The sequence below is a fragment of the Notolepis coatsorum genome (assembly GCF_963971535.1).
Source record: "Notolepis coatsorum genome assembly, chromosome: 18".
Taxonomy (NCBI): domain Eukaryota; kingdom Metazoa; phylum Chordata; class Actinopteri; order Aulopiformes; family Paralepididae; genus Notolepis; species Notolepis coatsorum.
In genome coordinates this window covers 41,460,756-41,476,306 of record NC_140182.1, presented here as the reverse complement: position 1 = coordinate 41,476,306, position 15,551 = coordinate 41,460,756, and the positions used below count along the sequence as shown (strand labels likewise).

Here is a 15,551-nt window from a genome sequence, read left to right as displayed (position 1 = left end):
GAGACCCAGCCTCTGCCTCCACCGCTCCTCTCACAAGCCTCAACCACACCTCACACCACACACATAACCCCTGACCACTATCCCTAAGCTCTCCACCTCCTCTCTCTCTCTCTCTCTCTCTCTCTCTCTCTCTCTCTCTCTCTCTCTCTCTCTCTCTCTCTCTCTCTCTCTCTCTCTCTCTCTCTCTCTCTCTCTCTCTCTCTCTCTCTGGCCTGTCCTCTCCTCTTTGAGTTGACCATGCTGGCCAGTCCTCTCCTCCTGGTAGTGATGTGTCAGGGCGTGCTTCTTTCCGTCGTGGAGCCCCCGCCGTCCAAGCGCGAGATCCGCATGGAGGGGGACCTGGTGCTCGGGGGCCTCTTCCCGGTGCACGAAAAGGGGGCCGGGATGGAGGAGTGCGGGCGCGTGAACGAGGACAGAGGGATCCAGAGGCTGGAGGCCATGCTGTTCGCCATAGACCGAATCAACTCAGACCCTGTCCTGCTGCCCGGGGTCTCCCTGGGGGTCCACATCCTGGACACCTGCTCCAGAGACACCTACGCACTGGAGCAGGTGGGTCAGCACGCTCTTCTCACACAGTGGTCACTGATATCAACTCAAATATGATGATGATGATGATGATGATGAGGATGATGATGATGATGATAATGATCGTTGTGGTTTGTGTTGTTTTGTTGTGTTATTATAGCTATTATTATAGTATACTATTAGACTGGGACAATGTAGAGTAAGAATATCGCACCAGATGAGTTGATTTTCATCTTAGATTTAATATACTGTACATACTGTATTTTGTACAGTACATACTGTTATCAGGTTTTTCCCTCATGTCTTCTATTTCACCTCTACTTCCTACCGGCTCCCCTCGCTGGGCTGCGCACAGCATGACTTAGATCAAAACTAATGAGTGAAACTTATTGAAATTACCTCCTGCTTCATAGGATCCCATTCACCTCAAAACTCCATTAAATGGCCCGCTGTGAAAGACGGACTCAGCGATATGAACCCATGATCCATCATTGTTAATTTGTTTAAATTTCTACAGGGAAAGAGGCGCCTTCGTCTATTATGCAATAACTCATGAGCTGTGTTTGCAAATTAGGTAACTGGTAACAGACTTGTGGATGAATACTAATTCAATCAAAGTTAATAATATAGACAATTGTTTGTATGTTTCCAAGCAATTACACAATATATACACATGCACCACTAATGCTGATCCGTGTAAACATCCAGTATGATCAGTGAGAGTATGGATGAGATGGCTGCTATAAACCCTGGTGGCAAAGTTATATTTTCAATCAAAGGGAATAACAATAATAGCCTACAGTTTCTATTGGAATTGACTGCTGTAAGCTGTGATTACCTACTTATATAATATCACGTGAACAATGTCTGGAATGTGTTATAGAATGTTGTTCTGTTGTAGCCTCATTATGCTGTACAACGTAGGCTACATTTACTGAAAGTGGGACACATTTTATACTTCCCACGTCTATGTCCTCTCAACCTCTATCCAGCATAGAGCATCTGGATTCCTCAAGGTGTCACCAAATAAGAAACATTCATGTTGCTATTTTCAATTAGGCTATCAGTCTAAGACATATAGGCTATGACTATATTAAAAGTTTAAAGGGATATTTCACTTTAGTAAAACCTGCCTCTGTCTCAGGTCATCTACAAGTAAAGCTAGCGACCACTGCTGTCCCTGTCGTCTGCTGTCAACACCACCATTCCTCCCAGGTGTCGTTCACTTCCATTAATTTTCTGTGTCAAAGGTATGTGTTTTTATGAGCTATTTACGGCATTTTCAAATGATCAATAAAGGAATTTAGTAGTTTCACCATGACCACACTACAAAGTAAAAGAAAAAAAATCACTGTGCCTGTAGAATTGATGATCACATTATTTTTACCTTATTGTGCCGAATATAAGGCTGTAATAAGATATAAGATATAATGTCATCATACATTCAGAACAACAGATCACGCCAACCGAGTGTTCCCCAAGCAGGTCAACGTCTTCCTCTCTGTATCTTCCTCTTCCTCTCACATACACACACAGGTGCAAGAAAACAACAACATGCGCATACACACCTGCGGATCATCTTGGATACCGATGCTCTACTGAGACGGAGAGTGAGAGCACAGAATAATCTATTGACGTACAAGCTCTGTCCATCGCGCTGCCTTCCTTCACTCAAAGATTTAGGCAACAAGGTCTTCTGCCTTAATGCAGCACAAAGCACATCAAACAACTGTCAAGCAGCCAAGAAATATAATGTTACATGATGTTATATGATGAGTGTAATGGTAGAAGATGGCGAGCCCAAAAAGACAGTCAGAGAAAAGCTTGCAACAGTCCGCAAAGTGGCAGGGAATTGACAGAAAGGATTTTCTTTCAAATCAAGATTTGGTCTTCAAAAAAGTCAGGTAAGGGGCGCCCCAGTGGCGAACCACATAGCGCTCTCAGCCGCGACACGGCCGACCCGGGTTCGACTCCCGAAACCATCGTTATTTGCCGAATGTCTTCCCCCCACTCTGTCTCCCATTCCTCCTCTGTCTCTCACTACTGGACTGCCCAGTAGAAATAAAGCGATAAAACGCAGGTAATACATCCGTAAAGACACATCAAATACCAAAGATGTATAGGTCCCCAAAATAACTTGGAACTTACAACTGGGAGGAATGGTGGTGTCGACAGTGGTCACCAGCTTTACTTGTAGATGACTTTAGATGAGGTAAGAGTGCTGAAACTTGACTACTTTAGTTCTACACTAAAGTGAAATATCCCTTTAAAGTGTCCCATTTAATATGACACCCTGCATTTGCTGAGCTCTCCCTATAGCATGTGTCACATACACCCTATGATATAGTTACTAGCATAATGTCATAGTATATCACACATAGAATGTTGTCTCAGTATCATCTGCTCTCCAGGCTCTGGAGTTTGTGCGAGCGTCACTGACCAAGGTGGATGACACAGAGTTCATCTGTCCAGACGGATCATACGCTCTCCAGGACGACAGCCCCCTCGCCATCGCCGGTGTCATAGGAGGGTCATACAGTAGCGTCTCCATACAGGTACGTAAACAGACAGATAGACAGAGAGACAGGCAGGCAGGCAGGCAAACACACACACTCACACATCCCCATCATCATCCTTAAGCTTTCTTTCATTCCCATTGTTTCTATCCATGCCCATGTCCAAGTGTCCATTTGTTGAGCTACAGTTGGATAGAATTAGACTACCCATTTGTACGTATGTGTGTAATTATATCTGTGAATGGAAGTGCAGTAGTGTGGTAGCTATTGTGTGTCTCCAGTATAGCTCTTGTCACAGAGTGGAGTCATTTGCATAGTTTAGCACTTTCTCCCCTACTTCTCTGTGATTGGAAACCGCCTTCTCCCCTACTCCTCTGTGACTGAAAACCTCCTGCTCCCCTACTCCTCTGTGACTGAAAACCTCCTGCTCCCCTACTCCTCTGTGACTGAAAACCTCCTGCTCCCCTACTCCTCTGTGACTGAAAACCTCCTGCTCCCCTACTCCTCTGTGACTGAAAACCTCCTGCTCCCCTACTCCTCTGTGACTGAAAACATCCTGCTCCCCTACTCCTCTGTGACTGAAAACCTCCTGCTCCCCTACTCCTCTGTGACTGAAAACCTCCTGCTCCCCATACTCCCCATAATCTCTGAAACTCTCCTTTCTTTCTTTCTTTCTTTCTTTCTTTCTTTCTTTCTTTCTTTCTTTCTTTCTTTCTTTCTTTCTTTCTTTCTTTCTTTCTTTCTTTCTTTCTTTCTTTCTTTCTTTCTTTCTTTCTTTCTTTCTTTCTTTCTTTCCCTCTTTGTTTTATATACTGAGGCATCATGGCTCCTTGGCTCCGCAGGGATAAGCTCAGTGTATGCTGACCTCAGCCCAATCCTCCTCTCCTGCTATCTCTCTCGTTATCTCTATACCCTGTTCTCGTTCTTCTCTCTCTCTCTCTCTCTCTCTCTCTCTCTCTCTCTCTCTCTCTCTCTCTCTCTCTCTCTCTCTCTCTCTCTCTCTCTCTGTCGTTATCTCTCTCCTGTTCTCTCTTTATCTATATCTCTCTTTATCTCTCTCACTCTCTTTATCTATCTCCCTCTGTATCTGCCTCTCTCTCACTATTTGTATCTGTCTCTCTCCCTCTCTCTCTAATTATCTATCTCTCTCATTATCTCTCTCCTGTTATCTCTTTATCTCTCTCTAAATATCTCTATCTCTCTCTCCTGTTATCTCATTATATCCCTCTCCCTCGCTCTCCCTCTCTCTTTCTCTGCCTGTCTGTCTTCCACACAATTAGCCTGTTTTCTTCCAGTCCGATCTTGTTCTCTTGTTGTTTCAAAGTACAATGAAAACAACTGTTTTTCAATCTACTTGCATTTTGCAACAGGAGATATGTTGATGTAAAACTACTCAAAATGTTAGAACTGTTGTTGTTGTGAAAATGATGATTAAAGCTCTTTCATGTCTATCCCCTGGATATCAACAAAATCATACCATTTCAGATATCTGCTTCCTTGAAGATATTGCATAATGTACATTTACAATTACATTTGGTCATTTAGCTGACACTTGTATACAAAGCAACGTAAACTTGTGTACAACACGTTAGCAGGAGGGGTACATCTCTGGCAGCTAAGGGCCAGTGGTCAGTGATGTACCTGAACGCGTTCAATGAACGATCGTTCATGAGCGCGTTCGTATTTTGGGCGAACGTGAACTGAACGTACTGTATATGTGAGGATTGGCCTGTTGCCGAACGCACACTTCTAGGTCAAGTATCAATTACCATCACGCACCTGATGTGTGTTCTAATCAGCGCTCCAGAGGCTTCATATACTCGGACCTTCTGTCATTCGATGTCGGGTCGTTTTGAGTACTACTGCTTTGAATACTTCTGCTTCTGCCTGTTGTTTCCCCGTTGCTGTGCCTCGTCTACTTTCCCTCCAGGACATCTGTGGATTGCCGCTGGTGAAAACCTTGTCCCCCCGTTTGGAGCTGCGCCTCGTTTACACGCTTTACGCTTTGCGCTTTGGTGAGTTGGAACCAAACCCCTTTTTGGACTATTCTGTTTTGTGTGTTTTGAAGAACACTGAAGGGTTCCATTTTTGCTTGCACTGGACTCAGCTGAAGTGTGTGTTTAGAAGAGACACTGAAGATTATCGTTTTTGTTTGCACTGACCCTCAGCTAAATTGTGTGTTGTGGAGAACACTGAAGATATCGTTTTGTTTGTTCTGGACTCAGCTAAGGGAGGAGGAAACCGCACTGCCTCTGTGTTATGTGGGACTGTTATTGATCTCTCTCTCTCTCTCTCCTTTTCCACCTCGAGTTGAAGCTGGGAGTATCTGCAGAGCCGCTACGGCGTCAACACCGTTTCCCCACCTCCAACACCAAGAGGATCTGCAGAGCCGCAGATAACTCTGCCGAAGGCAGTCTCCCTTTTTGTTTCGAAATTGTTACTTGACTCCTTTTTGACTCTGTAAATAAATACGCCCTAGTATTTGGCTAACTCTGAACTACCTGTCTGTGCCGTGCGTTTGAGGTCGGTTTCAAACCCTAACATTACGACCCGACCATGACGACCTCAGCCGACACAGACAGGGTCAGGGCAGTGTTGGCGGTCCAGATCGAGTTGGTCAACGACCACACCCAACAGTTGGGTGCGGCTGCTTTACAGGACCTCCGGGCCGAGGTCCAGCTTATTCTGGATGCCATTGACACTCTGGCCACCCAGCAGACTACCCAGGGGTATCAGCAGGCTGTTGTTATGCACCAGCTACAGGCTCTCAGTACAGCATTAAACACTCTGCTTTTAACCCCACCTGTCCCAGGAGTCTCAGCCAGATCACCACCCGCGGCAGACCTCGCACCTCGGGAGCCCCGTCTCTCCGAACCACGTCTGTTCGAGGGTAACTTCGAGGATTGTGCCACATTCATCATGCAGTGTGAGTTGGTCTTCCTTCATCAACCCAGCCGTTTTTTGTCAGAGGGAGCCAGAGTAGCCTACATGACTAACCTGCTCACGGGCCGAGCAGCACAGTGGGTCACTGCTTCCTGGGCTATGAGGGCCGATTTTTGTTTCTTCTACCCAGACTTCGTGGCAGAGCTCCGAAGGGTTTTCCACCACCCAGCTCGTGGCCAGGACCCAGGAGCTCGGTTGGGCACCTTCCGGCAGGACAGTGGCAGTGTCAGAGACTACGCGCTGGAGTTCAGACTGGCCGCAACGGAGAGCGGTTGGAACGATCAATCGCTTCGTCTCACCTTCCTGAGGGGGCTCAACGACGCAGTAAGGGACCAGCTCGCGACCCAAGAGGAGCCCGATTCTCTCGAGGGCCTGATCAGCCTTCTTTATCCGCATCGACGGACGCCTCCGGGAGAGAAGGCGTGAGCGAGCCCGACTAGGACCCCCAGACGTTCCCCAGACCCCCCGTCCTCGGGACCGTTCTGCTGACTGTCCTGCCCCCTCCGTGACTGGTGGGTTTTTTCCCTCCCGGGCTGTGACCGAGGAGGAACCCATGCAGCTGGGACGCACCCGCCTTAGCCCGGCCGAACGGGAGTCCAGGCTCAGGTCCGGCCTTTGCCTCTACTGCGGCCGGGATGGACACTGTGTCTCCAATTGCCCTACCCGGCCAAGAAGACCAGGCTCGCCGGGACCCCGGGAGATCCTGGTGAGCCGTTTTTCCTGTTCCCCCACCCGTGCACCACCTAACCGTCTGACGAGCATCACCCTAGCCTGGGCGGACCAGCGGGCGACGGTGGGTGCACTCATTGACTCTGGTGCTGATGGGAGTTTCCTGGACGTTGAGTTTGCCACCCGGGCCAACATTCCACTTGAGGACCTCGAGAGGCCCTTGGAGGTCTTCGCGCTGGATCATCGCCGCCTGGCTGACATCACTCAACGCACCTGTCCTGTCCTCCTCACCGTGGCTGGTAAGCACGTTGAGAGACTCCAGTTTTTCATTACCAGATCCCCTCTTGTCCCGGTAGTCCTGGGTCGGCCCTGGCTCGCGCTGCATGAGCCCCACACCGCCTGGTCCTCCGGCACCATCAGGGGGTGGAGCCCCTCCTGTCATGCCCAGTGTCTTCAGGCGCCGTCCAGTCCTTCGCCCCGGGGTTCCCCTTTTGTCCCCGTCTCCAGCCCCCTCACCGGGCCCCTGCCTCCGTCTCCGGCCCCCCTCGCCGGTTCCCTGTCCCTGTCTCCAGCCCCCCTCACCGGGTCCCCGTCTCCAGCCTCCCCCTCCGGGCCTCTGTCCCCCTCTCCGGTGCCCCTGATCACCGGCTTCCTTCGGTCCCATCCGGGCTAGCCGGGGTCGGTTGGGTCGCCGGGTGGCTCCCGTGGAGGGGGGGGGTACTGTGAGGATTGGCCCGTTGCCGAACGCACACTTCTAGGTCAAGTATCAATTACCATCACGCACCTGATGTGTGTTCTAATCAGCGCTCCAGAGGCTTCATATACTCGGACCTTCTGTCATTCGATATCGGGTCGTTTTGAGTACTACTGCTTTGAATACTTCTGCTTCTGCCTGTTGTTTCCCCGTTGCTGTGCCTCGTCTACTTTCCCTCCAGGACATCTGTGGATTGCCGCTGGTGAAAACCTTGTCCCCCCGTTTGGAGCTGCGCCTCGTTTACCCGCTTTACGCTTTGCGCTTTGGTGAACTACCTGTCTGTGCCGTGCGATTGAGGTCGGTTTCAAACCCTAACAGTATATCCGCTAAATTAACGTAATTCAAGTTCAAGTTCAAGTTCTTTAATAGTTGTCATACAGAAGTACAGAATACTTTCATACAAAATGCTTCTTACTGTTACGCTCCAGAGACTGTGCTAGACAAGATAGTATCAAATAACATAATAACATAATATAGCATGAATTTAGAAGAAGAAAATGAGGTCACAGTTGTTCGGTATAGACATATGTACAATGTTCTGAGTTACCATATAATATACAATACACAATACTATGCAGTGTACTAATGTACAGTACTATCTAGTGCAAAGCAGAAATGGGATGAGGTACAATTTTAGGTACAATTTACAGTAAGGTGTACGAGTTGTAGTGCAATCCTTCATCCATAAATATAAAGTGTGGGGAGTGGGTGCTACAGTGTGTTTGTTTAAAGTGGGTGTGTGCTATAAAGTGTGTGTAGTGGGTGCTACAGTGTGTTTGTTTAAAGTGAGTGTGTGCGTGTGGATGTGTGAGCTATGTGTGTTTGGTGGTTGTTGTTGTGTAGTGTTCATTCATTGTTCGTTTAGCAGCCTGATGGCCTGGGGATAGAAGCTACTTCTGAGTCTTTCTGTGCTCGCCTTGAGACTCCTGTATCGCTTGCCTGACGGCAGCAGTTCAAAGAGGCAGTTGTTCGGGTGGCTCGAGTCCTTAATAATTCTCTTAGCCTTCCCCTTGCAACGCTTGTAGTAAATGTTCTGGAGGGTGGGGAGCCCCCCTCCAATTGTGCGTTCGGCTGAACGTGTCACTCTTTGTAGTCTGCTTTGGTCTTTTGCAGTGCTATTCCCAAACCAGGAGGTGATGTTGCCGGTCAAGATGCTCTCTATTGTACATGAGTAGAAGTTCTTAAGGATCTTCTGGCTGACTTGGAACTTCCTTAGGCGCCTGAGGAAGTAGAGGCGTTGTCGTGCCTTCTTCACCACACTGTTAATGTGTGTGGTCCATGTCAAGTCCTCGGATATGTAGGCTCCGAGGTACTTGAAGCTGTTGACTCTCTCAACCGGTGCCCCGTCGATGCTGAGGGGGCTGTAGTCCTTGACCCCCGACCTCCTGAAGTCCACAATCATCTCCTTTGTTTTGCTGACGTTCAGGGAGAGGCTGTTTTCCTGGCACCATCCCGCCAGGACCTTGACCTCTTCCAGGTAGGCCCTCTCGTCGTTGGCAGAGATCAGGCCCACCACCACTGTGTCGTCAGCAAATTTGACGATTGTATTGCTACTCCGCTGAGCCACACAGTCGTGTGTGTACAGGGAGTAGAGGAGGGGACTCAGAACACAGCCCTGGGGGGCCCCTATGTTGAGGGTGATGGATGAGGAGGTGCAGTTGCCTGCTCTCACCACCTGGGGTCTGCCAGTCAGGAAGTCCAAGACCCACTGGCAGAGGTCATAGCCCAAGCCCAGGTCCCTGAGCTTGGCTATGAGTATGGAGGGGACTATGGTATTGAATGCCGAGCTGTAGTCGATGAATAGCATTCTCACATAGTTCCCCTGCCTCTTGTCCAGGTGTGATGCTGCTGTGTGCAGCACATGGGATATGGCGTCCTCCGTGGACCTGTTGGGGCGGTATGCAAATTGCAGGGGGTCCATGTTGATGGGGAGGGAGGAGCAGATGTGGCCCTTTACTAGCTTCTCAAAGCACTTCATGGCTATGGAGGTGAGAGCTACAGGGCGGTAGTCGTTGAGGCAAGCAGGCTTGGATTTTTTGGGTACAGGGATAATAGTGGACTTCTTCAGGCAGGTGGGGATGACAGCCTGTTCTAAGGACAGGTTAAATATGTCAGTGAATACTGGGGCCAGTTGGTCGGCACAGACTTTTAGGACGCGGCCGGGGATGCCGTCCGGACCTGCTGCCTTCCTGATATTCACTTTTTTAAAGGTCCGCCTCACCTCATGCTCTGTTACCCTGAACACTGCGCCTCCATCAGCAGCCGACCCCCCCCCCCCCCATTGCCGAGGCTTGTGAGCTGGTGTTGTTATTACCAGCATCAAACCTCGCATAGAAGGTATTGAGGTCGTTTGCTAAGGAGATGTCACTGTTCAGTTTGAGGGAGGCGCCTTTGTAGTCTGTCATCGTTTTGAGCCCCTGCCACATAGCTCTAGAGTCAGCTTGTTCAAACTGGAGTTCAATTTTATCCCTGTAGCGCCGTTTGGCCTCTGACACTGTCCTCCTTACGTTGTGTCGCGCCACCTTGTGGTCATTCATGTTGCCTGCCACTAGGCCGTCATTGTATGCTTTGGTGCGCTCTCTCAGAGCTTCACGGACGGATTTGTCTACCCAGGGTTTTTGATTTGGGTAAACTTTCATTTTGGTAGTGGGGATTGTTTCTTTCACCCTAGTACAGACATAGTCCAGCACTGTCTCCGTGTAGGCATTAATGTTATCTGTGTCGCGGAACACAATCCAGTCTGTGTTGTGAAACACTGACCGGATCGTATCCTCTGACGTCACATCCCATTTCTGCACCTCTCGCGAGACTACGGGAGTACTTTTAATTCTTTGTCTGTACTTTGGTGTAAGGAAAATGGATGCGTGATCTGACTTGCCAAAGCCACTATCAGAATGAGCCTTGTAGCCACCTTTAAATTGCGTGTAATAGTGATCTAGGATGTTACCGCCTCTGGTGTTGCAAGTCACATGCTGATAGAAATCAGGCAATACCTTTCTCAGATTGAGAACGCGTTCATTCTCAGCACTCTATTATAACGGCATTCAAAGGTGTGCCAGATTTCATATGCCTTTCAGCCGAAAACCCAGTTAAAACACACCGTAAACAGGCTTCAAAATTATGCGGAAAACCATCCGATCTGGCAACGCGCCTGTCACCCCCTGGCTACGTCATCAGACTCCTCCTCACAACAACAGTGGAACAGCGGAATCGGCGAGCAGAAGCCGAGAGCTGCAGCAGCACTCGCTCAGAGTCCGACACCCTCTACGACGTCGGCGTATGAGCATTTAAAAGAGTTTAACGTTAAAGTCAGTACTGACGGAAAACTCTAATGTTTGTCTGTAAACTTTGTCCACCCGGTTTGAAGAAGCAAGTCTGTACATCGACATCGACAGCAAACCTTAAACGGCACATTGAGAATATGCAAACATCCTGTTTTAGTTTTCATAATAAAGACAATTCAAGCAATGTTTTTCCTCATGTTTTTGAAAATATACTGTAGAGATGAAAGCTGCAGCTGCTACTAGTGTGGACTGAATGGGCGGCAGCAAAGCGTTATGGAAATGCCAGTATTCCGATTGCTGTCTGTGGTTCAATAATTTTACAAATAATAGCTTGCAGCAACGTATTGGAAAAAGAACTAACAAAATGGGCCGTTCAATATCTCCTTTATGTTCAAAATGTCAAACAGATCTGGGTACCTACTATCACTACTTTTGGCACGTGAGTTAAGCGACATTTTCAAACTAAACTTCTACTTTCAGCCCGGAAATGCATTCTGATAAACTGGATTAAGGATAAGCCTCCATCTATACAAATGTGGTATAGAGAGATCTTCGGTGTGCTACCCCATGAAAGACTCTGTGCAATGCATAGATGCAACGACGCTTCCTTTCAGGAGGTGTGGGCCCCACTATTAGACTATTTTCCTGCTGATGACAGACCTAGGATATAAAAAAATAAATATATGTATGACATGTGAATGGGCTCGAGGCAAGTGCAATACTGTACAGTGCCTGTCTTGGTTTGCTTTCCTTTTAGCTTGTTTTTCTTTTTGTTTTGTTTTTGCTTGCTTATGGTGTGGATGATGGCATAGATGAACTGGAGGACCCCCCCCCCCCCCCCCCCCTTGTCCCAATGTGTGTTTTTGTAATGTAAGTAACTGTACGTGAAAAATCTATAAAAAAATCTATAACAAATTTAAAGAACTATAAACTATAAATTAGTTACTTTTTTAAACCATGAACTTTAGTTCAACATTTTGAATTATGAACTATGAACTGAACTAGTTCATTTTAAAAATTGTGAACTGTGAACTGAACTAGTTCATGTAGAAAGTGAACTTTCCCAACACTGCCAGTGGTATTGTTCATCTAGCAATGCTGAGGTTGAGTGCTACACTCTGAGTGCATAGTGGTACAGTATCTGGCATAGTAGGTAGTAGTATAGGTATGGTAGCATAGTACATAGTAGATAGTAGTGTAGATATAGTAGCATAGTACATAGTAGATAGTAGTGTAGACATAGTAGCATAGTACATAGTAGTAGCATAGTACATAGTAGTACAAGTAAAAAAAATAATAATAATGTATTCAGATATAGATTGAAGTAATGTGTTTTTAGTCAATGGCGGAAAATTGGTTGGGTTTCAGCTGTCCTGACTGTGATGGGAAGTTTGTGCCACCATCGTGGAGCCAGGACAGAGAATAGCCTGCTTAGTTTCAATGACACCCCACAAGCTGTTCCCCTCGTGTTATGGAATGCCAGGTCAAGAATCTTGAGGCGGAGCCAATAGGAAGCCAGTGCAGCTCTCTCGGGTTACCTTCTTGGAAGCCCAGGAGAAAAGATATGGGTGAATTATTTTGTTCTTATTGAAACAAAGGTCTAACGTGTATCTGTTTTTGTAGCAAAAGATATAGGCAACTGTTCAAATGATGGTGGATGAAAGGCGTGTCTGTGGGAAGTGATCATGCAACAGCATTTTAACCTGAGTCAATAGTGTAAAGAGGGTATTCAATATTGCCAAATGATTTGATAGCCTAGTCTGCCCAAATAATACTGTGATGGCAAATATTCTCAGAAGAAAATATATACCAATTTCCTCTCTCTGCATTCAGTAGCAACCTCTTAACATTCAACGGCTCACATCTGGGCCCTCTTGAGCAGTGGTTCCCAAAGTCGGGGTCGCGACCCAAAGGTGGACCGCCAGCAGCCACGGGAGGGCCGCGAGATGATTTAAAAAAACAAAAAAACAATTTTTTTTTTTTTTTTTTTTTTTGTCAGGCCACTGAACTTAGAAGCAGGCCAGGACAGTGTTTCTAGTTGTATTCTTAATAAATAAACAAAAACGAAAAATCTACTTATTTCAACGAACATTTCAAACTAAATAACAGATTATGCACATAAAACGCTGAAAACAACCGAAGCAACAATAGTATTTTAATGAGGCTATTATTATTATCATTATTATTTTGCAACAAGTTAGCCCTCTCATAAATAGCACATATAAATGAATAACTAACTTGAACTAACCGGCTGGTTAGTTCTAACTAACCGGCTGTTGATGGACACCAATAACACACACACACACACACACACACACACACACACACACACACACACACACACACACACACACACACACACACACACACACACACACACACACACACACACACACACACACACACACACACACACACACACACACACACACACACACACACACACACACACACACACACACACACACACACACACACACACACACACACACACACACACACACTATCCCACACACAAACAGACTGGAACACACACACAAACAGATTGAAATATACACACATGCTCAGTGACCAAGCAGTCACACGCATTATTTAGAACATTAGAGAAAGAACGTTTCCCTGCCATCAGAAGACATCTTCCAGCGACTCGGCTCATCCCGTATGCCAGGGATCGGCAATAGGCGGCCCGCGGGCCGACATTGGCCCGCCAGCAATCATTTCTGGCCCGTCAGATTATTTTTAGAATATGATATTTATTTTACGCGCGGGAAATATTCACTCGGGACGCCAGGGTGTCTTTTATTGTGAAGCTGTATCTATCTACCGGTAGTCATCAAAAGCATGTCTGTCACTATAGCCAATTGAAATGCTAGAAATGGTCACGTGGACTGGGAGAACCAATGGAATAGTCCCACCGGGCCGCGTGTATATTTCCCTAACGCACTTTCACTTCCGCGTTCGAGATGGAGCGAGTAACAAAATGTGTTAAAAAAAAAAAAAAACATCTTTGGATAGCTTCTTTGCAATGGGGAAATATAACGCTTATTTTAATAAACAGGAGCCATACTTAAAATACGGGTTTATCGCAACAGGTCGGTGATTCTTGCGTGCCGAGCCGACGTCCTCTCTGCATAATATATGGCGACAACAACAACAACAACAACGAGGAAATGATGACAACTGTGTTCAAGTTGGCAGATAAAGTACTTTTTTTTTTTTTTTTTTTTTTTGTGACCTGCAACAGGGCAGTTTTAAAACCAGAGACAGTGGACAGACTTGTCTTTCTTGCCTGCAACTTAAAGTAATGGCTTTGCTTGTCCAAATGACAATACTGACCAAATTGATATTTATTTTTCTCTTGTCCATTTATTTAGTTTGCTTTCTAATTTAAAATACAGTTTGAAACCGTCTGTACACAGTAGGCTATGTGTGCTAGCAGAACTAGACTCCAGTCACGAGTCACGGTGCACATGTGCGGTGGTTTGTCCACCAAAAAAGCGCCAAAAGATCGAAAATAAACTAGCAGAGCCAGAACTGTTCAACTCCCCTGGAGCCACAGCCAGCAGAGAAGCCGGTTTACTTTAACTTTTAAACCAGCTGCAGCCTGAGAACTGGAGTGTGAGGGGATGTAACACTAAAGATGGCGGCAATGACAAAGAATTGCTGCAAAATAAACATACATCTGTTGTTAAAAAAAAAGAAACAAAAAAATCTTTTAAATACTTATAACAATTCGATAATTATCGATATCGAGAAATATGATAACATTATCATATCGTTATCGCGATATGATTTTTTTCCATATCGCCCAGCCCTACACTATACAACAACCATCAAATGCACACAGCACACACATCCACACGCACACACTCACTTTAAACAAACAACACACTGCAGCACCCACTCTCCACACTTTAGATCACCTAAACACACTTTATATTTATTGATAAAGGATTTGCACTACAACTCGTACACCTTACTGTAAATTGTACCTAAATTGTACCTCATCCCATTTCTGCTTTGCACTATATAGTATTGTATATTAGTACACTGCATAGTATATTGTATATTATATGGTAACTCAGTTACGTCTATTCTGCATCGAACATTGTACATTATGTCTATACTGAACACTGTGACATCATTTTTTACTTCTAATTTACATGCTATACTATGTTATTTCGTACTTATCTTGTCTAGCACAGTCTCTGGAGCGTAACAGTAAGAAGCATTTTGTATAAAAGTATTCTGTACTTCTGTATGACAACTATAAAAGAAACTTGAAACTACAAGATACACTACACGACCAAGGTACCCATGTACATGTCAAAATACTTCCCAAAGGTCAGTGAATACCACGATCACAACACCAGAGGGAGCTCCACAAACCATGTTAAACCCAGATTCGGCTCAAACAAGGGACTAAACACGTTTCGCAATTATGCCACATCAATGTGGAACGCCCTACCCAAAGCTGTAAAGGAATGTGAATCACTACCCACTTTCACACTCTCAAAGAACACCTACGGGAGACTGCAATTCGAAACTGGCCCCTATAAATGTCCTAACCCAGTTGTACAGTAAAGACCAAGTATGGCTTTGTCAGTATTCCAATATACAGTGTACAGTGCCCCCCCCCCCCCCCCCCCCTACCCAACCCCCCCCCCCCCCCCCCCAACCTCCAATGTACAGCCCCACCCATTTTTATATTAAGAGGTAATTATATAGTTTACACTGTTTATTGTTCTCATATTTCTCATATAAGCTGTGGGGTCATCTGACCCCTTCCGGCGGGAATCAGTGACATTTTCTCCATGGCTGTTCTAGTGTTAAGTAATGGTTTACCATGGAGTAGGGGCG

The 15,551-nt window shown here is 46.2% G+C and overlaps 1 protein-coding gene across 1 annotated transcript in view; it reads left to right on the top strand.

Annotated features, from left to right (window-relative positions):
• Positions 1-237: 237 nt before the first annotated feature.
• grm3 (glutamate receptor, metabotropic 3) overlaps positions 238-15,551 on the top strand; it is a gene marked incomplete at both ends in the record, with an annotated part of 157,364 nt that continues 142,050 nt past the window's right edge. Inside the window, 2 exons of the mRNA XM_084334567.1 lie at positions 238-549; positions 2,937-3,080. Of these exons, the coding sequence (XP_084190693.1) occupies positions 238-549; positions 2,937-3,080 (456 nt within the window). The remainder of the gene's footprint in view (positions 550-2,936; positions 3,081-15,551) is intronic.